At 46.1% G+C, this 21,279-nt stretch overlaps 1 protein-coding gene and 1 long non-coding RNA gene across 3 annotated transcripts; one reads left to right on the forward strand and one right to left on the reverse strand.

Moving 5' to 3' along the window:
- The first annotated feature begins 34 nt into the window (after nt 1-34).
- On the forward strand, nt 35-12,327 carry ANHX (anomalous homeobox). Its single transcript, XM_072880047.1, has 9 exons — nt 35-105; nt 1,782-2,055; nt 2,704-2,828; nt 3,048-3,171; nt 4,437-4,614; nt 5,099-5,231; nt 5,505-5,806; nt 10,099-10,186; nt 12,104-12,327. Exons 1-9 carry the CDS (start codon nt 68-70, stop codon nt 12,132-12,134), a joined length of 1,293 nt encoding a protein of 430 aa, XP_072736148.1. The 5' UTR covers nt 35-67; the 3' UTR covers nt 12,135-12,327.
- Nucleotides 12,328-12,370: 43 nt separating this feature from the next.
- LOC140659868 (uncharacterized) lies at nt 12,371-21,196 on the reverse strand. Of its 2 annotated transcripts, none has more exons than XR_012045253.1 (4): nt 20,808-21,196; nt 20,314-20,501; nt 15,872-15,926; nt 12,371-14,414 (listed from the first exon to the last, which is right to left on the reverse strand). It is a non-coding gene; the product is annotated as an uncharacterized lncRNA (long non-coding RNA). The 2 variants fall into 2 exon arrangements; XR_012045252.1 differs by having other exon boundaries at nt 15,702-15,926.
- Nucleotides 21,197-21,279: the final 83 nt, after the last annotated feature.

Here is a 21,279-nt window from a genome sequence, read left to right on the forward strand (position 1 = left end):
AGGGCAACTGAACACAAGATGCTGCTGATTGGAGGAACAAGGAGGATTATGAGCAGATTTTTAGGATATGTCTGCATGCAGCAAAATGAAGATGCCTATGCTCAAGTATGTAGCCTTTGTCTTTGCAGAGGAAGCTTGCATATGGCGCACGGACGTAGCATGAGCTAGTTAGTTAAGTGCAGATTCAGGGTGGGCTCAGGACCTGCACCCAGTAGCGCTGTGCATGGGGGGGACTGTTGACTCCTGCTGCGAGATCGTTACTATTGTTATCTGTCCTCGCTAAACTGAAGTCAGCAGAGGGCTGACGCATTCATAGTGGTGTTCAGACCTAATTCAAGGAAAATCATAGCTGCTTCAGTTTCATCCCCTAAACTAAGTCTGGATGACTCATCTGTTATTACAGTACCCACCTAGAAAAGGTGGGTTTGAGCTGCATGCCTCTTCATTCAGTTCATCTAAGCGTGTCAAAATTATCAGTGCATGTCTGATCCCCATTAACATCTTAAAAAATACTCTCTAGTACGAAAGCAACTTGCTGCCATCTATTCTACACCATTTTACTACGAAAGTAGGAGTGCACGCAGCACTGGCTTTGTCAAGGCCGTTTAAGGGGGGCGGGGGCGGAGTGCAGGGGCAGCCCTGCAACACCCCGCGTCTGCAGGACGTGGAGGCCACCAGCGGCTCCGCACCCGCAAACCGGGGTCGCTTTTAACGCTGCAAAGCTCTTTTCCCCCGCATGAGGCTGCGGACGAGGGTGAGGCTTCGGCTGGCTGCAGGACTGGGCTGGCGGCTGTGCGGGGCAGAGCCGGCTCCGCGCGGCGCTCGCCGTGCGCGCAGGGTCCCGCACTGCCCTTCCCTTTCCCTGCCCCCGGGGCCCGGCGGACAGGGTCCCGGGGCCCGGCGGACGGGTCCCAGGTCGCGGGAGGAAGGGGCCGGGGAGCCGCGGGGGCGGCCGGGGCGGGGGCGGGCTCTGGCGCCCCGGGCTGCGCTCCCGCTGCCTCCGGAGGGGACGGGGCTGCCGGGGTGTCCCCGCTCCTCAACCTCGCAGGTATCCAGCAGCTTTTCCCCCTTTTTTTCTGTCGGGGCTGGAGCTGGCCCAGGGGGTGGGGTGTCCCTGAGGGGACCTGCCGGGCACGGGGGGATCGCGCTGGCCTCCTTTCCCCAGCAAAATGGGCGAAAACCAGCCCCGACGATGATTTGAGTTACGCTTTACAGTATCTGCTGCCTGCCCCTGGCCTGTCCCATGCCACTTTGGAGGAAAAACTCATTAATTTCACCTGAATGTCTCTGGGCTTTAGTGTTCTGGTAGTTTTAACCCCTCAGTGGATGTAAAGCTTCATACCGTGATTTGGATATGGGGGTACCTGATCTGAATGAGAGGGGAGGGCCTGGGGGCACATGCATGTGCGTGGGGTACTGCAGAGCTGCCAGCACCGACCCCCAGCCACGCACGCAGACCAAAGTGGGGAAGATGGGGACCAGCCCAGTGTGCGGTTCCCCACAGCAGCCCTCCTGCTTTGGCTTCCTCCTTCAGCCTCTGAGTTTTGGGGCAAGTTTAATGCGTCTTTCTGAGCTCTTTTCTCTCAACTACAAACCTGGTGTGGCTTTAGCCTTTCAGGGCTGCTTTAGGCCTGGTTTTATTTTAAGTGTTTTGAGGTCCTCAGGCTGCTTTTAACAGCACAGTAAATTTCTTTCCTTTAAAGAAAAAAAAAAGCATATCATAGGAGCTAAAAATAGGAGATAATAGTTTTTATCTAACCACAACTTTGTGCATTGCATAGAAAAGGCTTCCAACAGGACATAAGGATGAAGCGGTTCATGGCCATGTTAAACAGGAATAAAACCAAGGATCCCCCACCTGCCAAGCTGCTGGATCTAGCAGGACAGCTTTGCCAGGACCTCCAGAACTCGTCTCCTAGTCTGGAGAAGCTGGTTGGGGCCATGATGGGATGCAAACACAAGATGTATTTTCTCACTAACATCCACGTTGTCCGAGCTTGCGTGTTCGTTCATATCCGTAACGGGCAGCATGACGCAGCCTGCAGACTCCTGGAGGTAGGGTTGTGTTCTTTGTTTCTTCATGGAGACAAAAAGCAGTATTAGAAAAATAGTGATTAGAGCTGTTAGTGCAGAGGTACCCAAACTGCAGCACGTGGAGCATTTCCAGCTGGCGTACGGCAGTGGAAGGTGATCTGTGTGCGTTGGTTGACCTGAAACACAGGATAAAGTCTTTGCTACAGGCAGTTACTATTAATCAGTCAAGAGGAAGAAGGTAATTGGGTGATTACGGCGTTGGTTGTAGTTTGTGAAAGCAGTATTTTTGTTCTCTAGTGTGGTGGTTCTTGGAGTTTTTCACAAACGTAGGGCCCAGGATGTAAAAGCCTTGGGGAGGCCAAGTTTAGAGGGCTTGCCAGGGTGGGAAGGTATGAGGAAGGCTGGTATAGCAGCACTCAAGGTGAGGGATTTTGGCCTCTAGATCTGGTAATGTAGTCCCTTTTCACCAGGGCAAAAGAAGGAATTAGGCAGGCAACTCCCTGTGTACATTAGAGGAGGTACAGCGAGCCATATACTTGGATAATGCTACCAGCTTTGTTAAACTAGTAAGAACCTCTGAGTAAGTTTCTAGTTGTTGAGGGTTTTTCCTTTATAGGAAGCCTGACTGACTATCTGGAAAGGGTTTGCTTACGTACTATTTTGTTTTAGTTTTGCAAGGCAGAAGAGAAGGAGGAGCTGGTGCAACTTTGGCATGAGATTCACTACCGGAGGGTTATGGAGAAACACCACACGGATTTTCTGACACCACTGCAGAAATTCCGTTGCAGGAAGAGGTACTGCAGCGTGGGGAACCAAAATTTTTTTTTTTCTCTGCTGTAGTTAGCAGATGCAGGGGGTAGAGATGCAGAGGCTGGTTTTGCATCTCAAGATGGCTGCTTCTTGGAGCTAAGTTTTTCTTGGCGTTTTGATCACTTGTGATGCAAGTGAGAAAATTCCTGTGAATGTGAATGATGCTTTAGGTCCTTTCTAATCCTGTTTTCTCCTGTGTACAGGAATCCTCCACCTATTTCTCTTTGTCCTGAAGGTTTGAAGAATCGAAACTATTCAGATGAAGTACGCCAGCAACTGCACAGGTTTGCTGCAGAGGTGACAACAAATCCAAACAAGAAACAGCGGGTAGGGATATGCTACTTCCAATCAAGTCTCCTTGTCACAGAAAAGCAGAACTCTGCGATCAGGGGTCTATAACAGGTTTCATTCTAAATCCTTGTTTTCAGAAGCCCCCGTGGGGCTGGGATTTCCCATATTTGATCTTTCCCTAAAGTTTTCCTTAAAAAATCATCAAGTTCATCCTAAGTAATTTCACTTGCTTTGGACAAAAAGACCAGGGGAAATAAGCTCCTCACTGGGCTTTTAACAGTTCTAATTTTGTAGTGATCGAACATAGGCAGCGAAACAATTGTCACTCAGAAGAGCTATATTACAGTGATAAATAGTTCTGATTTGACTGAGTTATAGCCTATATAAAATTGCACTTTGCTTACCAGGATATATTTGGTACTGACTTATCACATTAAGTTCACAGAATTTGAGAACACGAAAGCCTGTGTTGATGTATGCATGTATCTACCTTATTTGGACAGGGACAAATTTGTAATGAAAGTCACCTGTGAATTAATTCAGTAATCCTTGTTGATTACTACCTTGCAAGGTGAAGGCTTCAGACGTTAATGTCTGTCTCTGTGCTGCTCAATTTTTCCAACAGCCTTCTCATATGAGGCAGGATGGCCTGGTGAATAGTTCTGCAATGTGAAGATGGTTTATTTCTTACCCTCTTCACAAAGCAGCAACAACTTCCAAATTTTCATTTTAAAAAACCAATCTGAATTGGGAGCATAATGAAGTTGCATAATTAAGTCCTAAAAGGTCAGAATATGCTGATCACTTATGTATTAATTTGCCATATGTTCTTCACTTATGTGATCTCATTATTTAACAATTTAATACAGCAGAAATTTTTCTGTGAACATGATACAGATGTTTATACTGCTGACAGTTTATGAAAACTATTTAATGTATTAGTGTGTATCCTATTAGTGTCACGTTAGTGATGTGAAGCTGTCATTCTGTGGGAAGAGCATGGTTTGGTGAGGTTTTACATTTAAATATAGCAATATAAAATAGCAGTATATGGTTTCCTTTAGCAAACAAATTGACTAGGGGAGCAGGGTGGGATATGTGTTTTCCAGCAACTTGTTGGAGTTTATAAATTGGTCTCCTCAAAGGGATCCACATAGACTTATCAGAGACCTAGTGAACAAATGTCTCCGGGTCTGAAAGCTCTTTTGCTGGGCTGCTTTTGGAACTGAAGGGGAAAGCCTGATTATTTGGATGTGGTTTATTCTTTTTCCCTTGATCTCTCCCTACACCTGGGTTTGCAGGAGAGATTGGCTCGGGACATGAACCTGCAGCCAAATCAGGTCTATAATTGGTTTGCAAATTATCGACGACGTCAAAAATCCTGCCTCCCTCGTATGGAAAAGCTCAACAACTCATGTCCTGAGACTTACCACACAAAGGAGCAGCTGGATAAAGGATCCTACACTCCACAAACTGCAGGTTCGTCTCTTCCTAATGGGCTTAGGATGTGGTCCAGAAAGCTGAAAAAACAATTTCAAATTCCCTCAGGAAGGGAAGAATATTCCTTCTCCAGAACAGCATCTATATGCTGATGGATCAAGTGGACATCGGAGACCTCTGCTTCAGTGGAGTGCCTCATTGTTTGGCTAGAGGCTGTCACTCCATAGAAGGAGCAAGCATTGATAAGGCCTGCGCAAGGACAGGTGAAAAGAGATTCCTGTCTCAGAAGGGGCACCAAATGAAAGCAAATACTTGGGAGGCAGCAGGTTTTAGCTCTCAGATTCTGGGATCAGGGCAGTACTCCAGTAAAACCCAGTATTTCCATGCCCCTTCACAGAATCTTGACCAAACATCAGTCACGGGGAATAAAAGGGTCGTGCTGCATCTGGCAAATTAGACTTGTTTCATTGCTTTTTGGAGTAACTATTAGCGTTCCTTCACCTGCCTGGCCTGCACCTTTCAGATGGATCTTGTGCAGGCATCGGCTCTGAGCAAATGGAGATAACCCTCATGCCCTGTGACCCAGGGTGGGAGCAGTCAGCTGCAGATCTGGATAAGCCTCCTGAAGGAACTTATTTAAAGATGCTGGAATCCAGGTGATGTATGAAAAAGTCTTTACAGTGACAGTTCAGAGATGAAGCAACCTTTAAACTTGTTCATGGAACTGACTTTCATGTCAGTTCCCAGGGGACATCACTTAGGAGTCGTGACTCCATAGATGGGAATGGTCCATGCCCAGCATCAGGCAGTCAGAGCATCTAGCAGTTAATCTCCCAGCTGTCAAGGGCAGGATTAAAAGGTTTAGCTGGGGGGTCCCCCCTCTTTGCAACGCAGTATGTCTGGCTGACTTATTTTCTCCATCATTACAGCTTTATGCAGAGCAGTGAGGTGTATGAAACGGGGACAAGCAAGGCTTTGTTGACCACTCACACCGCTGAACAACCTGTAGCTTTTTACACTGAGGCTATACTGGAACCAGGAACCTGCTTTAACTCTGCTGTCCTGCAGCCCAGAGAAGTAGCAAGCAGTACTGATGCCATCCCCCAGCTGGATAACTTTGTCCTGTGCTCTTGCGGGTCCCTTACCTTCCCAGATGAACAGCTGGCCATGTGGCAGGCCCCTTCCAGCACCAGAGGAGTCTCTGGCTCCATGTGGCCTCCAAGAATAGAAGGTTAGTAAAACTGCACCCAGATCATTGACCTAAGAGTTTTCAGGTTTCTCTTCCCTTTGTTGTAAACACTCTTGCTCACTTATATGGCTTTCCGATGTCATGACAACTGGGAGCAGGGCTTATCTTGAGCTCTGGAGTTCTGCTCCCATAGTAGTTCAGTGAGAAAATCTGTGGTTTTAAGGTGTTGAAGCAGACATTCTTACCTACTCTTTTGCTTAAACTGTAACTCCTTCCATAAAAGAGTACTTTTTCAGCGAGGTGGATTCCTTTTAGCATTTCCATTGGAAGAGTGGTGGTGTCTGCTTGCCTTGTCAGTTTGCAAGCTTCTGGGTTTTTAAATGCCTGTCATTCTTAAGAGATTGCCTGAGCAGAGGCTGGGAACTTCTTAACTGTGACACGGTGCTAGTCTTCAGCAACGCATTCTCACTTTCCTTTCTCTTTCCTGCTATTCTTTCTCTCTCCCTCTCTGTTTCCTTCCTGTCCAGTCTTGTTCAGCATTCCCACCATCTCTTTTCTTCTCCCTGTTCTTCAGAATAGCCTTGATAGGATATGTAAGCAATGTCCACCTGCTTTTGCTGTAGGTCTACAGAACAGAAAGTGCTGTGACTGCCATTTACCCAGCCTCTAGTGAATGTGGAGCAAGGAGGGGAGGAATAGCTGGGTCAGAGGTTGGGGTCATGTTATCTGTAATTGTCTTTAATACGAGCATTTATTTCAGCAGGTATCAGAGCTCCCTTGAGCAGAGTCCCTCAAGGTGGCTGTATTGAGGCCAGTTCAGGAAGAATCATTCAGCAGTCAGATTTAGAGGTTGAAAGCTTCATCCTTAGAGAAGGACAGCTAGGGACCCTGGAATCTATTCTTCCCCACAGGTAAAGGGAGCGGAAAGCCCAGGGCTTCTTAAAGGCAGGAGTAACGATGCTGTGGGTTAGCCTTGTCCTGATCCCCCTGTTGAAGAGGGTTGCAGAAAGAGTGTAGTGAAGCATCTCATTTCAGGGGCCTGACTCTCCTTGTGTTCATCATATTTTGCAGATATTTATATCTGTGCACTGGAAATGGGAAATGCTGTGTAAGCATATATGTGTTACAGTGGTGGCACAAGGGAGATTCGGGACCAGCCTCGTCAGAAAAGATATGAACCCCTGTCTTTAAAGCACATTTAGTTTCTAAGCAATTTGCCTGTTTTTCTTTTTGGCAGAAAATTATAACCTATACTGATCTTAGTGAGAGCTGATTCTGTGGGCTGCATTGGTAGGGCCTGTATTTAATCCTAAAATAGTTTTTGTAGCTTCATAACCTCATGACAAGATTATTCCATAGTGCAATCTTTCCAAATTGGAAGACAGAAAGACAGGCACTGTTCTGTCTTTCTGTTTTCCACCTGTATCAAATGTTTCAGACTGCAGGTTTTCTCTGGGACTTGAGATAAATTCACAGAATGCAAAACAACAAAAATCTGTGCCATCTTCCGTATGTTATACAACTTCCATAATGTTACATAAAAATAAACACTGCCAAACAGACATTACGAGGTTCCTTTAATTTACTGATCTGCAAGACAGAACAGGAGCAGTAGCCCCATTTTGTAACCCTTCTGCTTGACACTGTCAATAATATGTCAAAGAGGTAGGTAGAAGCAGTTTTATTCCCACTTTATAGATGAGGAAGCAGAGGCACAGAGAGGGAAGGCAGTGATTCACTGGAGATGAGTGAAGATCAGTGGGGTTTTTTGCCTCCCAGTTCCCTCCTAAAAACACTTCTGCCTTTTACCCCTGTTTCCCAGTTGGCTTGGTGCCTACAGTTGTTCACATTCACGTCAGACTCCCCGCTCTGAATTGCTGGGGAGAACCCAGGTCTAGGCCTTGTAAACCCCCCTCAGTCTGTGTTTTAGGATTTGCAGTTTTAAATAGTGGCTAAAGATCACGAAAGATAGGTGAGGCTTGCTGGCAATATTTTGGCTGGATTTAAAATTGCATGTTCTGACTCTAGAGTGAGGTCATGTTTATTTTTAAAATATGTTCCGCCAGTAGAAGAAATCTATGGTGAATGTCTCCTTGTTGGGTATGTCAGTTGTGCCGGGAATCCACACACCCTTTATCGTATTCCTGGTAGGGGCAGGACTTGCTGCTTCATTGACAGCTTCTGGTGAGGATACAGTTATTTGAACTCTTCGTAAACCCTGTTTAGTGGCCTGGTCCAGCTCCCCCCAAAACCTTGAACTCCCCAAAATGCCATGAATGCTATGGAGCACCAATCTCTTTGGAAGTGAGCGATGCTTAGGCTGCAATTTCATCTTGGCCTTTTTGCAGTTTCTCTCTGGAGAGCCAGGAGACCTCGTGTGGGTAGTCTTGGGTAAGATCACCATTCAGTGAATGGCAATGAATGAGGATCACCTTTGTTATCAGGCAGAACCCTCTAACAGAGTTACTGGATTAGAAGTATTACATCACCAGAGTCATCTTTAGCAATAATGTTGCAATGAGCATCACTCATCTGAGGACTCATGAAGGAGTCAACAGCTTAAACTGTAAGGCAAATGAGTGTTGCTATTCTGGAAAGACAGGGCAGTGAAGTTATCTGTGCTTTACAGATAAGAGTAAAGCACAGAGAAGGAAATTATTTATCCAAGGTCACCCACCTGGAGTGGGCTTAGTGTTATGCTCTCACTGCCTTGCCAGCACCTGTGGCTCCCTGCTTCCTAAGTGCAGGGGTAGAGCTACAAGTCAGCCAAAGGACCCTTAAGGTCCTTGTTTCATTTTTAAAGGTACTCACCTGGAAAGGACTTGGCCTGAAAGCTTATTAGAATTATTCCAGTTGATTTCTTTCATGGGCTTTTTACAGTCGGTCCTACGCACTTGGGCTGTAGCCAAGCCTCTTATGATCTACAGGGCTGTGAGGTGGGAGTGTGAGGGGGAACCAGGCAGGGAGCTGACTGTCTCCATCTGCTCCTGCTGCCTGGCAGGAGAGTTTGATCCAGCTAGCAAACTGGAAGTTCCTGTGGGACACCAAACAGATGCTTGCCTTTACAGATAGTGGTGTTGTATTCTCTTCACTCCTCACGTTGGGACAGGTGGAATGTAGCCCAGCTAATGGTTCATGCAGAATATAACTCTCTCGTGCCTCACATTTCAAACAGAAAAGCACACTGAATTCTATGGAGCAAGACAGACTGCATTTATGAGCCAGCATATTGATTTAGAAAACATCAGTGCTGAGATGTTCGTTGCAGCTTACCGCTTCTGCCTGCATTTTTGGGATTCCAGCTCAGAGCGCTAGGAATCCTCCTGCTGTTAGGCTCTCCCCTCTGGATAACCCAGCACCCCGACACTGGCAGGCAGCAAGTTCAAAACGCACAAAAGGAGGCGACTTTTTGGCATGTTGCATAATTAAATCACAGAATTTGTTGCTAAGGGCATTGTGCATGTCAGTGTAAGTGGGCTATGAAAAAGGATGAGATAAATTCTTGGGGGGGCAGGGGGTTGAGTGCAGGGTGTTGAGTCCATTTGTCGTTAGCACATGTAATTGCCTGAATGCAGCCTCCAGCAGAGGAGTCCCAAGACTGACTGCTGGAACCTGGGGGGCATTCCAAGGAAGGACAACTTGACACGTGCCCTGTTTCTTCTACTTTTTTCCTACACTCTATTAGTTGGCACCTTTGGTCTGGGCCTATGTTCGTACCCTGGGCTGTTCCTGGTAGTGGTATGGGCAGTGTTGGTGGAGTATAGATACTTTTGAGTTGGTGATGAAGGGAGAGAACATCTCATCATCAAGTATCCGGTGTCTCCTGCTTGACCCAGAGCCTGCAGACTGTGACCTCTTTCGAGAGGCTGGCAGAGGCCCCAAGGGAGGTGTGGATGGGGAAGCCATGTCCCCAGACTCTCGACTGGTGGCCTTGAAAAGCTATAGTAGAATCGGAGCCAATGTTGTGGCTACGTCTAAAGCCACATGTTTATGTTTTGACTCTTAAGATCTGTGTTTTTAAAATATGTTCCAGGAAAGAGACATTTTGGTAGACATCTATGTTTATGGAGAGTGTTCTGGCAGCATAAGGAAAGTCGCAAATCTAGATGTCATTCCTGTATAGTGCTCCTGGTCAGGCTAGTCCTCCCAGTGCAGAATCTGTATTTTCAGGCCATAACAATTTGGAGAAAATGGGGCAGGTTTGTAGACAACGTAACAGAACTCTGAATGAATAGTCTTGCTAGCAGCCCCTCTCATCCTGCTGCAAAACACTACAGTAAGTGGTGAGTAGCATAAATACAAATGCATTTGTATATCATCGTATTTTCTTCCAGTTCCTGTCAGACTGTGTTTGGCAAGCCTCAGTGCCCACCTGATTCTGCACCCTGCATGGAAGAAAGCCAAGCCTTGGGACAAAGCCAGGTAAGAGAACACACCTCATGTTCAGAGAAAGGAGCTTAGCCCTGTGCACACTATCCAGCTGTAGCTCTCACACAGGAGATGTGAAACCTCCCATCGTATTTAGTATGAAACAGGTTTGATCTAAGCATACCTTTTGGAATCCAGTTCAGAGCAAGCTGGGCGTTCTCTGGGTAGCATCTAGCAAATGCTAGAAGCAGGGGTGTTTTTGTTGTTTTTTCCACTTGGAGTGCTTATCAGACCCTAATTTTACTAAACATGTCATTGAAATGATGGCCAAAGCAACCTGTGCAGATCCAAAGTGTCATTTAAATTTTAAGCAATGTGGAAAGAAGACGACAGGAAGATGGCTGCTTGAGGGCCCTCCCCTCTGAGGGGTTCTGCAGGATTTGACTCTGCTCTCTCAGACCTCTTTAAATCTTTTATGTAATTTTCCTTTCCAAGTCTGTGTTATTGCTGAGGAAAAGGGGTTTTGCACTGCTCTGAGATGGCCGATAGCAGTGTACAGAGCAGTGTTATTACAGGAAATGATAAAAGAAGTTACTTCCATGATCTGGATACAGTCTGCATGCCTTCTTACGGTGATTTTAAGGCAGTAGAGACTAGAAGTTAGAAATCTGGTGCTTTCAAGGGGATGGGAGCACATCTGTGAATTAAATGTTACTTAAAAATAGGACCCAAGAAAGCCCTATCTACACTGTACCTTGAGCTATTTTTTGGCTTCACGTGTGTTGGTCTACCAATCGGTTAGCATCCATTTCTGTTTCTCTTGCAATGTAAGCTGCTGGAGAAAACCTTTTTAAAAGAGATTTTGAAAAGCAGGAGACCATATCTGCTGGCCTCATTATAGGAAGCGGCTGCAGCTCTGAGGGCAGTAACAGAACCTCTTTTGAGCCTTTGAAAGCATCAATATAAAGATCTGTATCTTGGAAAGTGGCCTTTTTACCAGCCATAATGTGAGCCAGATGAGTAGGAAAGCTTTGGGCATTAATAATGAATGAGCCTTTTCTAAGATTTCCAGAGCATGCAGTGTCTGTAGCTAGCGTTTTCATCTTGCTATTTTGCATTCTTGCACTGATTTTGCAATGGTATAGAAACATGACACTCGGTGCAATGTGGGCTGGGGAGCAAGATACTATGTGATGCCTGCAGATGTCAAAAGGGGACCTCTTCCAATCTTCGTAACAATTACTCAGTTTAGGAATTCAGAAAAGCAATTTTTGCATATTTTAATGTGTGCTGTAGGAAAAGGAAGAGCTTGAATGGGTAAATGATTTTACAGCATTCTATAGACTTCCTGGGCACTCTGTTTCTTGCTGAATCAACTTGCCCTGGGCTTGTTGCAGGAATATGCAGATGTTTCGTTCCTGTGTTTGAACCACAGGGGTGCAGATGTACGCTTCCTTTTGTCCACACGTGACTTTCAGTTTGCTTTTCGTAGGTCATGCATCCCATCAGAGCCAAAATGAGAGTAAAACAAAACAAGAAAACAAAAAAAAAAGTTAATTTTGGAGACCTTTCTTTCCCTCCCTGAACAGAGCTCCCTTGTTCAGGTGATGACTCCCTTCTTAATTATTTCATCCTGGTCTTACCCTCTGTCATTTACTTGCTTTTATAGGAGCCAATGCCTTGGGCAAAGGGAAGGGAATTGCTCTTCTCTGAATTACTGAGTTAAATTGTGCACTGATTGTATTTGTCATTTTTACACCCACGTCCTGTACAGATGGATTACTCTGCCTGAACTTAGAGGGGAACAAGGACTTTGTCACTTCATGCACACCGCCCTCACCACTGACATTCCCTCCCACCACTCAGTCTTGTGCTACTGTATGTCTGCCCAAAGGAGCTCTTCCACCGTGAGCACCGGCATCATTAAAGATTGTATGTGGTGAAGCTTTGATTCCTTCCCGTGTCTTTCAGGTCCTGGCGGATCCAGTTGGTGACCCATTAACCAGCGACACGTTCTGGGCAGCATGGCTGCTCTTTGAATTCTCAGCCGGGGGACGAATGTGACCTGCCTGCAGAGACACTCAATGTGGTCTGCACTTCCCCAGGAAACACCCCATCCTTTCCTGTTGTTTTTTTTTTTTTTCCCTTTTTTTTTTTTTAAATGAATGAGGGGTTTGACATGAAGATGAATAGAGAGTGAGGTAGAAAGATGAAGGCTTTTTCTAATAGTTACAAAGTTTGTTTTAGTTACAGTTTTATTAAGAATTTTGCAAAGGATAGAAGAAACCAAAGGTGCATTGTGGATTGCTGGTTTTTACTGGAGCAGTCTGAAGCTGCACTGTAGATGCTAAAAATATCAAGTCACTAGTTCTGTGGCAGTTACATATTTCTACCCATAGCACTGGTCAGATCAGAGTCCTTCATTACATCATGAAGGTAAATGAAGCTCCTGTACTCAAAAAGAGTAAAATTTAGTTACATTGCCTAGCACTGATAGGTAGGTGGATAGCAGATAGGTAGTGGATAGCAGAAGGTAACTTTTTCTCAGGCCTGGAAATAAGGTCTCAGCTAAGTGCTGGTAAAATACCGCTATTTCTCATCTCTGTATTTCTGTTGTACTGCTGGGTGTAACTTCTGGAGTGTTCCATACTCTGTAGTGTCACAGATGATACAAACTGGAGCATGGCAGAATTTTCAGTGCTAAAGTCTATGTTCTTGCAGGATTGGGGGAGGGCATACCAGTGTGTCAGTATTTAATACCACCTGCAACACAGATTGCCCAGGAAAGAAGGCTGAATGGAGGAGCTGGGAGCCGCTGAACCCTCTTGATCCATTTTCAGTCCCCAGCTCTGGGTGGACTGAAACTGCCAAGGCAATTGTGTCACCCTTCAGGTGGTCTGCGGCAGACTGGGACCAGGCAGCGGCAGGCGAGCACATCCTGTTCAGACGAGTGCCCTGCAAGGCAGCGTGAGTTGTGCAGATTCCATTTCCTACACACCCTAGTAAGTGTGGGGCTAATACTGTAGTTGGCTGAAGGCTACTTACTCCGCGGGGGTAAGCTGTTCACTGCAGCTCTCCTGGGGAGCGTGCGCAACTCTGTTCCTCTTGCCCTGTACTTTTCCTTACTTAACCCAGCCTCGAGGCCGCCCGTTACACTCCTTCATCTCGCGCTGCTCATGGATCAGGAGCCCCGTTTCCTTTCTTTCTTTTGGAGACTTAAAAAGCAGAATTGTGTATGAGAGTGTTAGGGCATGAGCAGCAAAGCAGACCCTTGATGCAGGTTTAAAACTAATGCTGCAAGTCATTGGGCAGTCTTTTGGGTATTTTCCCTAAGAATTACTTCTATTTTTTAAATCTGTATTGCAAAAGGGGCAATCCTTGCCAAATTCCAGCCCTGATATACACAAAGTAGGTGCCTCCAGTACTTTTTGTAATAAAGTTAGCTAATAAAGGTTATGAATTACTCTTTCTCCGGGGTTCATTTTTCAAGGCAAGGGTGTGAAGTAATTAGTCACATGGGGTATGTAATTATGTATTAAAACCCTAGCACCAGCTGCCCTGGGTACACTTGAGCGTTGAGACCGATTCTTCCTTTAGTTTGGTGGGTCTCACTTGGAAGGCCATTTTCTTGTTGTCAGAGGTTTTGTGTTCAAAACAGTGCTGCGTGGAAGGGTTATGCACACGTTTACGTTTATTTCCTCCCACAATGGGGCCCTGGGTGAATCCCAGCTGGCGCGCAGGGAGGAAAGCTGCTGGGGGACCACGGCCCTCCCAGAAACCGGTGAGGGACGCGTTCGCCCGGTCCGAAGAGGCCCGCTCCCCGCCTATCCGCCCCTCTCCAAGGAGCTCTCGGCTCCGGCAGCGCGGCCGCCGCTTGTGACAAACGCGGCGACGCGCTCTTCCCGCCGCTGTGGCCGCCCCGCGCCGCCTTCCTGCTTCCTCCCCATTGGTCCGCCGTGCCGGTAGCAACAGAGACAAATATGTGCTGCCGCCCCCTGATTGGCTGCCGCCTCCCGCCGAGCCATAGCAACAGCGGAGCGGGCGCGCGGCAACCGTTGGCGGCCCGCGCGGGGTGAGGCGGGGTAGCGACGGCGGCTGAGGGAGCCTCGGGGCTCTGCGGGAGAAGGGAGAAAAGTAACCCTTCGGACGGAGGGGGCAGCTGTGCCCCGCACTGCTGCTGCTGACCGTAAGCGAAAGGTACCGCCATCCCAGCCACGCTGCGTAAAATCCGTTTACTAGGCATTCGCACTGTGGTGGGCAAGAGCTGCCTCTTCTCTGCGGCCTGTGGTGGAAAGAAAACAAGACGCTGCTGTGCGCCACTAGTGTGAAACGGCTTTCATGCAGAAGCAGCAGCCCAATAGCAAAATTCACACTGGATCTCGATAGATTTTTGTATAAGATCCCAAATAAGGTACTTTAATTCTCACCCCAATGATATGTCACTATGGTGACTGTGATTTAGCTAGTCAATGATATGTAATACACGTGGATGAAAGCAAGGGTGGTTAGGTTTCCCTGCTGTTCAAGACTGATGTATTGGAGTAAAGAGGAATGATGCCTTTCTTACAGTGAGACATGTTTCAGTTCCTTTCAAATATTTAGTGCTGTTCCCTGCTAGGGAAGGTGATAAAGATTGGATTAACACTACTCCCCTGGTACAGAATTTTTAGGTACCTGTCATTCAAAATTAAATACATTATTTTCTAAGAAAACAACCCGTGCTGGGAATGCAGGTATTTTGGGTTTGGAGATAACCGACCTTTGTTCTACCATCTTAACAATACCAGTGTCCTAAGGCCTTGTAAGTTTTTTAAATAGTTTGAGAACACAGTTCTTTTGACTGTTTAATTAAAAAGAAGAGGCTCAATTCACCAGAATTGCTAAGGAGTGCTAGAAGGACAAGTCTCTTTTCCAAACTTAAATCTGAAAAAGGCTTTGCAGCTAAGGCAGAATTAAAGCTTTTTCTCTTACACTTCACTTGATGAATTTCATTTCCAAATTCGGCACAGTTGTTCTCTGGAGGACAATTGAAGTTTCTAGGTCACTTCCCAGATGAAATAACTTACTACTTTTCTGGAAACTTACGTTAGATGATTCAAAGCTTGATAGGTGAAATTCGGTAAATTAAAAGTACTTCTATTTAAGAGACGTAAAGTCAAGTGGTTGAAGTACAGCGTATTCTGGCCCACTAGCGTCTTTGCCCTGTGCCACCTGGATATTGAATCTGCACAAAGCATTTTTGAGGAGCTCGTCGCCTTTGGACAAGAATTTGCAAGCTGTGCCTACAGATGATCTCACAGGACTCGACCACGCTCAGTTACAGGTACCTGAGCAGAGTTCAGAGGTAGGCTGCTGCTTCCCCATCCATGAGCTAGAACAGATGGGATGCATAGCTGGGCAGTAGAGGAAGAGAGCAAGTGAATCTCTGATGAATGGCAGTGGTGCTTAGCATTTGGCCTTCTCTGCCTGTGCTGCTGGGTGGAGTTAGTCTTTGAAGGACAGTGTAGTGGAGTTCTTTACATTATGTTCACACTGGGCTAGCATTTGAATTGTTCAGTTTGTGTCTTACCTTGTTCTCATTTCCAAAGTATGATTTGTATCCCAGTCATGTTCTGGTTTCCCTGTCCTACCATATGTAGCAAGCTCTGGATGTGTTTATGTTGTTCTTCCTTAGAGCTGTAATTAGAAGCGCTCTGAGCAAGTGGCTGACCTGCCCTGAGCCGAATGTGCTGTACTTACTGTTGTCATTCCTCCTCCTCAACATGGCATGGCCTATCAAAGGAAGGAGCTTGCCCTAGACAGAAAAAAACCAAAGCCATTTTTATCTTAAAATGCATATAAGGGCCCAAAAACCAGTACTTATATGTGTTAATTGATCACAGAAAGCGGATGGAAATCTAGGAGCACTTTCAGAAGTTCTGCTACTTAGCTGTCCCTGAGGTGAGAAGGACACTTTCTCAGTAGGCAGGCATCCATATTTTCCAGCACTGCTGCTAGAAGCAGCTTTCCTCTTGGCAGCTGGACAGGCAGGCCCAAGACTGGCAAGGTTGGAGACTGAGCTGTTGCCTATCAGTAGTTCTAAGTTAGAAGTGTGGTATAGAAATGGCCGTACGGAGGACATGCATGGCAGCTGCCAGTGAAAAACTTCTCTGAACGAATCCACTAGAGTCCTAGAGAGGATTAATGACACGAGAAGCAGCTTTCCCTGCTTTCAGTCCCATTGACAGTTCCACTAGCTATCACGGTTATTGAATGGGCGCATCTGAGGCCTGCTCGGCACAAATGTTAGGAGATACAACTTCAAGGCCAATATTTTCAGGCAGTCTCTTGTTCTGGATGCCTGGCACAACTTGGTCAGGGCCTCATTTTCAGAGAAAATAAGCACTTACGCAGTGACTCAAGTAGGGCACCCAGAATAAGAGGCCACTTTTGAAAATGTTGGCAAGGCATTTTGTTTTATCTCTGCACTTCATTAGTCTTATCCCCAAAGTCTTTCATGTTATGGTCTACAGGGGAAGGTCATTGTTTCGGATCAATCATTTTCAGTGGGATTTAATCCAGTTCTAAGTCAAACTAATCCACTTTGGTAAAGTTTGAAGAGCAGTAAAAATTCATTTGTTAAGACACATCTGGGCTTGTTTTTTAAACATGGCTGCTGATGCTTGAGTCCTTAATTGTGTATGCCCAGCATGACGTGTCTTCAGGGTGGTTCCAGAAATGCTGGACATCTAAATTCTGATCTTATCTGTAGGCTGCAAATGCTCAGCACCTCTGAAAAACTCTGGGATTTAGTAGGATTGAGGCTGGGGGTTTTTTTTGTTTTTTTTTGTTTGTTTGTTTGTTTTGTTTTTTTACTTTCAGTATTTACTTAACATAGGTTGGGTTTTTTCCTCTTACACGTAGAACCTTTTTTCAGTATGGTGCTCTGGTGACAGCTTCTGATAAGCAGGCTTTTTCATGTTTTGCTGTACATGCTTGTGAATTCTGCTTACTTTCCTTTGATGACATAAAGAATAAAACCACATTCTTATATCTGGACAGGACTAGCAGACACTGTGCTCTGAAGCAGCTCATGAAGAGTTAAAGCTGCTTTCAATTAGCTACTGTGTTCTTGCCACTTAAAGAAACCCCCACAACTGAGCATGCTTCACAGCCTCCTGTGCATATCCCTGAATCATTCTGGCAAGTAAAAACACTGCCATAATCTTTTATTCAGACATAGTGCTTATTCTTCACTGGACTCTGAAATGAGCAAGCGCTTGAAAATAGCACATTTTGCCAGAGAGTTCTGAGGATTTATCAACTCATGTCTGCACAGGATTTTGAACATGCGAAAGACTACTGTGTGTGAATGCTGAGTGGTATTAAATATACTGCAGTGATCCCACGTAGGTTTCAGTATACAGACCTAACCTTTCCCGTGAGGGAGCAACAGCTTCGCAGGTTTTGTACAAATCACTGCCTTTTTGTTTTAAAGATCTTCCCATGTTGGTGAATTGATATACAATGTACTTTATCACAATTCACGGCATGAACCCTACTGCTTCTGAGCAGCACTCAGGCAGTGTAATCTTTCTCCCTTCATTCTAGGTTTTACCTTTGAGTTATGAAGGAGGTTCTGTGAGAATGATTCAAGATTAATATGAAATTGAAATATGACAAATAGTAGAATATTTTCACACGCACTGTGACAGCCTAGAGGGTTCTGTTGCTCATTAAACTGTGGTGTATGGTTTGCCTAGAAATATATCATTGAAATTATAGTCCCTTGTGGTTTTGGAAAGAATCATCACACTTCAGCTACACCCACTCCTATCTCGTGCTCTGATCTTGTCATTGGTTACAACACCTTTCCTTCCTGATGCGCACTTATCCCACTTTACTGGGGGGATGTGCTGCCAGGATTCTAACAATAAAAATTATAGATACTCCTAAGCCTGTGAAAGAATCTTACAGCACTCTCTGAGCATCATGCCCCATGTAAGTGCCAGTCACAGTATTTCCAAGATCAGATGCCCACAAACGCTCCATCTCTCTCTCTCTACCGCACTCATCTCTGCTTCCTTTGCTGTGATGTGGAAGCTGGTTAACCCCCCATCAATTGGTACTTGCTTCTGTTCTCTCTCTGTTTTTCACTGTCTTGTCCCCAAGACTTTTATCATTGAGCAGTTCCCTAAATAAAACATTTCCTTGCTGCGGAAAAGAGAATGAAGATCATGTGCTCCAGGGATGCGGAGGATGTTAGTGGCAGGGACTTTGTAGTACCACTGCTTTAGTTCCATGAGTCTCAGGAAGAGTGCCGCAAAAGGTGCGTGCTCCCTCACTGCTACCAGACCAGCCAAAGGGGGAGGCTTTCCACCACGGGGAGAGGCTGGGAACAGCATGGGATAGTTCCCTTGTCGTGTTTCCTCTTCGCCGGTGTACCTTCTAGCTCTGTCCCCTCAGCTAAACATCAGCACCAGGGAGACACCCTCTGAGACTGCTTTGCTGTCCCCAGTGCCCCTGTGCGGAGCCGAGCAGTGAACTAGAATGGCATGTCAGCAGGGAGCTATTTGTGGAACATCGGTGCTGCCCGATAATCAGATATGCCTGTGGAGCAGAGCCACTGCCTTAGGTCATGGTGCAATTTTCAGTACCCGAAGTTTCTCCATCTACAGATTCTTGCTGGGTGTGGTCACTTCGCCAACAACTCTCAGTCCTGCCTCATGAGAGCAGTATTTCTGAGCTCCTGCCTGAGCTTTGCTGGGAATCACGGAGCTCTGTAACGTCATGTGTGATGCCTGGCATCTGAGCTCGGCAGGGGAACCACAATTAGGTAGTGTTTTGCACCCCTTTCAGCACTCTAGTGAAAGCTCTGCTGACATTGCTATTTCCTTTCCACTTTTAAGATGTTCTAACTCAGCTTATAAATATTGTAGCAGGTTAAAACTCATTGTATGAGCTCTAATTTGTTTTTATTTGTACCTCTCTAGATCCATGGAGCCACTATTACAGCTGAAGATCCAGAGCACTAGGCACTGTACGCACAGGAGAATATAGGTACTCTCCCACAGACCTTATATGTGTGAAATGCAATCTCTTCACTTTCATTAGGTTACAGTCAGAGCATAGAAATGTTGCATACAAGGTTGCCTTATTTTAGCACTTTTCCTTGGAACTGTTGGATTTAGACAGGTATCTGGTTTTAGAGCAATGAGGTTATGTATCACCTTGTGGATTTTTGAGATGCTTTAGGCTGAGAAATAGCTATTATACAGAAGCTTCAATTAAAAAATAAACAAAAGCATTTAATGAGTGTTTTTGTGCGTGTGTAGATATATCCACATATATTTGGCAGATTAATGCAGATTGTCTGGTTCAGTGGGTGAATAACTGGGTTTAAAAATACATCGTAATCTGTTTCCCTTGGGAGTCTGAAACTGCTGTATAAGACTAGAAAGCTTTTGGTAGATCCTACAAATTTCCAGAACTGTTGGAACACTTTGCAGACTGACTAATCTCTACTAAGAAGTTGTTATAACTGCAAAGTTTCCAAACCAGAGAAGTGTATTGGGCATTCTGGATTGGCCCATCTCTCACTTTTCTTGCATGAGTGTTACATACGTTAAAATCTATATTTTTACATTGAATCATACCTTTTCAAGAATGTGTTCCTGCTGTCCATAGATAAAACTTTATCCTTAGGTAAAATGAATACAAGTTTTACATTAATGATGGCAATGAATTAGACTGATACTTGGGATCCATTCTGTTAAGGTGTTATATGTCACTGTCTTCTCTTAGAAACAGTGAAAATAATATGCAGCTATGCTATGAAAAAGGCACCGTTCAGCTTGCCGATGCGCGCGTACAACTGTGTGCTTCACGGTACCACAAAGAGCTGTTTCCTGAATGTTCTGGAAATCAGTTTATAACGTGATACACCTAACTTTTGTCTTTTATGCTTTATTACCATTTCTTCTTATTTGTCATTTACTTACGTCCTTTAAAAAACTAGCAGTAGTCATCAAGGCCCTTTTAAAACTAACTGCAGTATTTATTTTAAAAGACGTTAGGGCTTAACACAGAGAATCCAGCAATGTTAGAGTTATTTGGCTGACACAGTGGACTGGATTTACTCAATTGCAGCAGTGCAAGAGTACTGAGGATAACGGGAGAGTAGCGTCATGTGTGGGACTCGCCTCAGTCCCCTTGCCTCCGGTGTGTGCTGACCTCTTCTTTGGGGGCGAGAGCAGCTGTGAGCTTAAATTGGTGTCTGTGCTGTGGTCAGTGGCTCCGATGCGGAACTGTCTGCTGGTGAGCAGAGCTTTCACCCAAAGGTACGGCAGCTCCCCGTGTGTACAGTGGTGCAGTGATGTTTAAATGCTGGCTGTGGGTTGAATAGAAAAAGTTAATCTGGGATTTCTTGTAAGAGGTGAGTAACGTGGATGCTAGCGTTCCTGCAGACACCAGCAGCAGCTGTGTCATTTGTGCAACGCTTCTCCTTTGAGATGATTTTAATGTCAATTTATGGAAGAAGAGCTCAACTATTACGACTTAAAATACGTAGTAAAATTGAATTTAGTTGCATCTCTTAGGCAAGGTAGCAGAGTTGGCCCGTGCCTGCCGCCCCCACAACTAGGAGTGTTTCAGAGCAGGGAGATAGGGGATACGTTTATTACAGCTGTGTACAGACCGCAGGCCGAAGCTCGCGCTGGACGGCTGCGGCAGCACAAAGCAGTAATGGCGCAGAGGCAGGGTCGGACACGCGCAGGCGGCGCGCCGTTCCACACCGAGCGCAACCCGAGCGGCAGCCGTGCCCCGCCGGTTTCCCTGGGCGAGGCGCGCCCCGGGGTCCGCGGCGGCAGCTTTGCGCCGTGTCGGCGAGCGCAGGCAGGGCAGGCGAGGCGAGGCGGCGGACGGCCGCAGAGCCCGTCCCGAGGCGTTTCACGTCCGGTGCTGTCCGTACCGCGAGGCGCCGGCGGCCGAGCAGCCCCGGCCCGGCTCGGCTCCGCAACGCCCGCGCCCACCGCCCACCTCCACCTTTGCAGCAGTAAAATGCAGCACTCGCAGCGCGCATGCGCCTCCCCCCAGCCGGCGCCCCGGGATAGCTATTTATAGCAAGTGACGTCACCTAGAAATAGAACGCGGGGGAGCAGCGCCCCCTC

This window comes from Ciconia boyciana, chromosome 15 (genome assembly GCF_034638445.1).
Source record: "Ciconia boyciana chromosome 15, ASM3463844v1, whole genome shotgun sequence".
NCBI lineage: Eukaryota > Metazoa > Chordata > Aves > Ciconiiformes > Ciconiidae > Ciconia > Ciconia boyciana.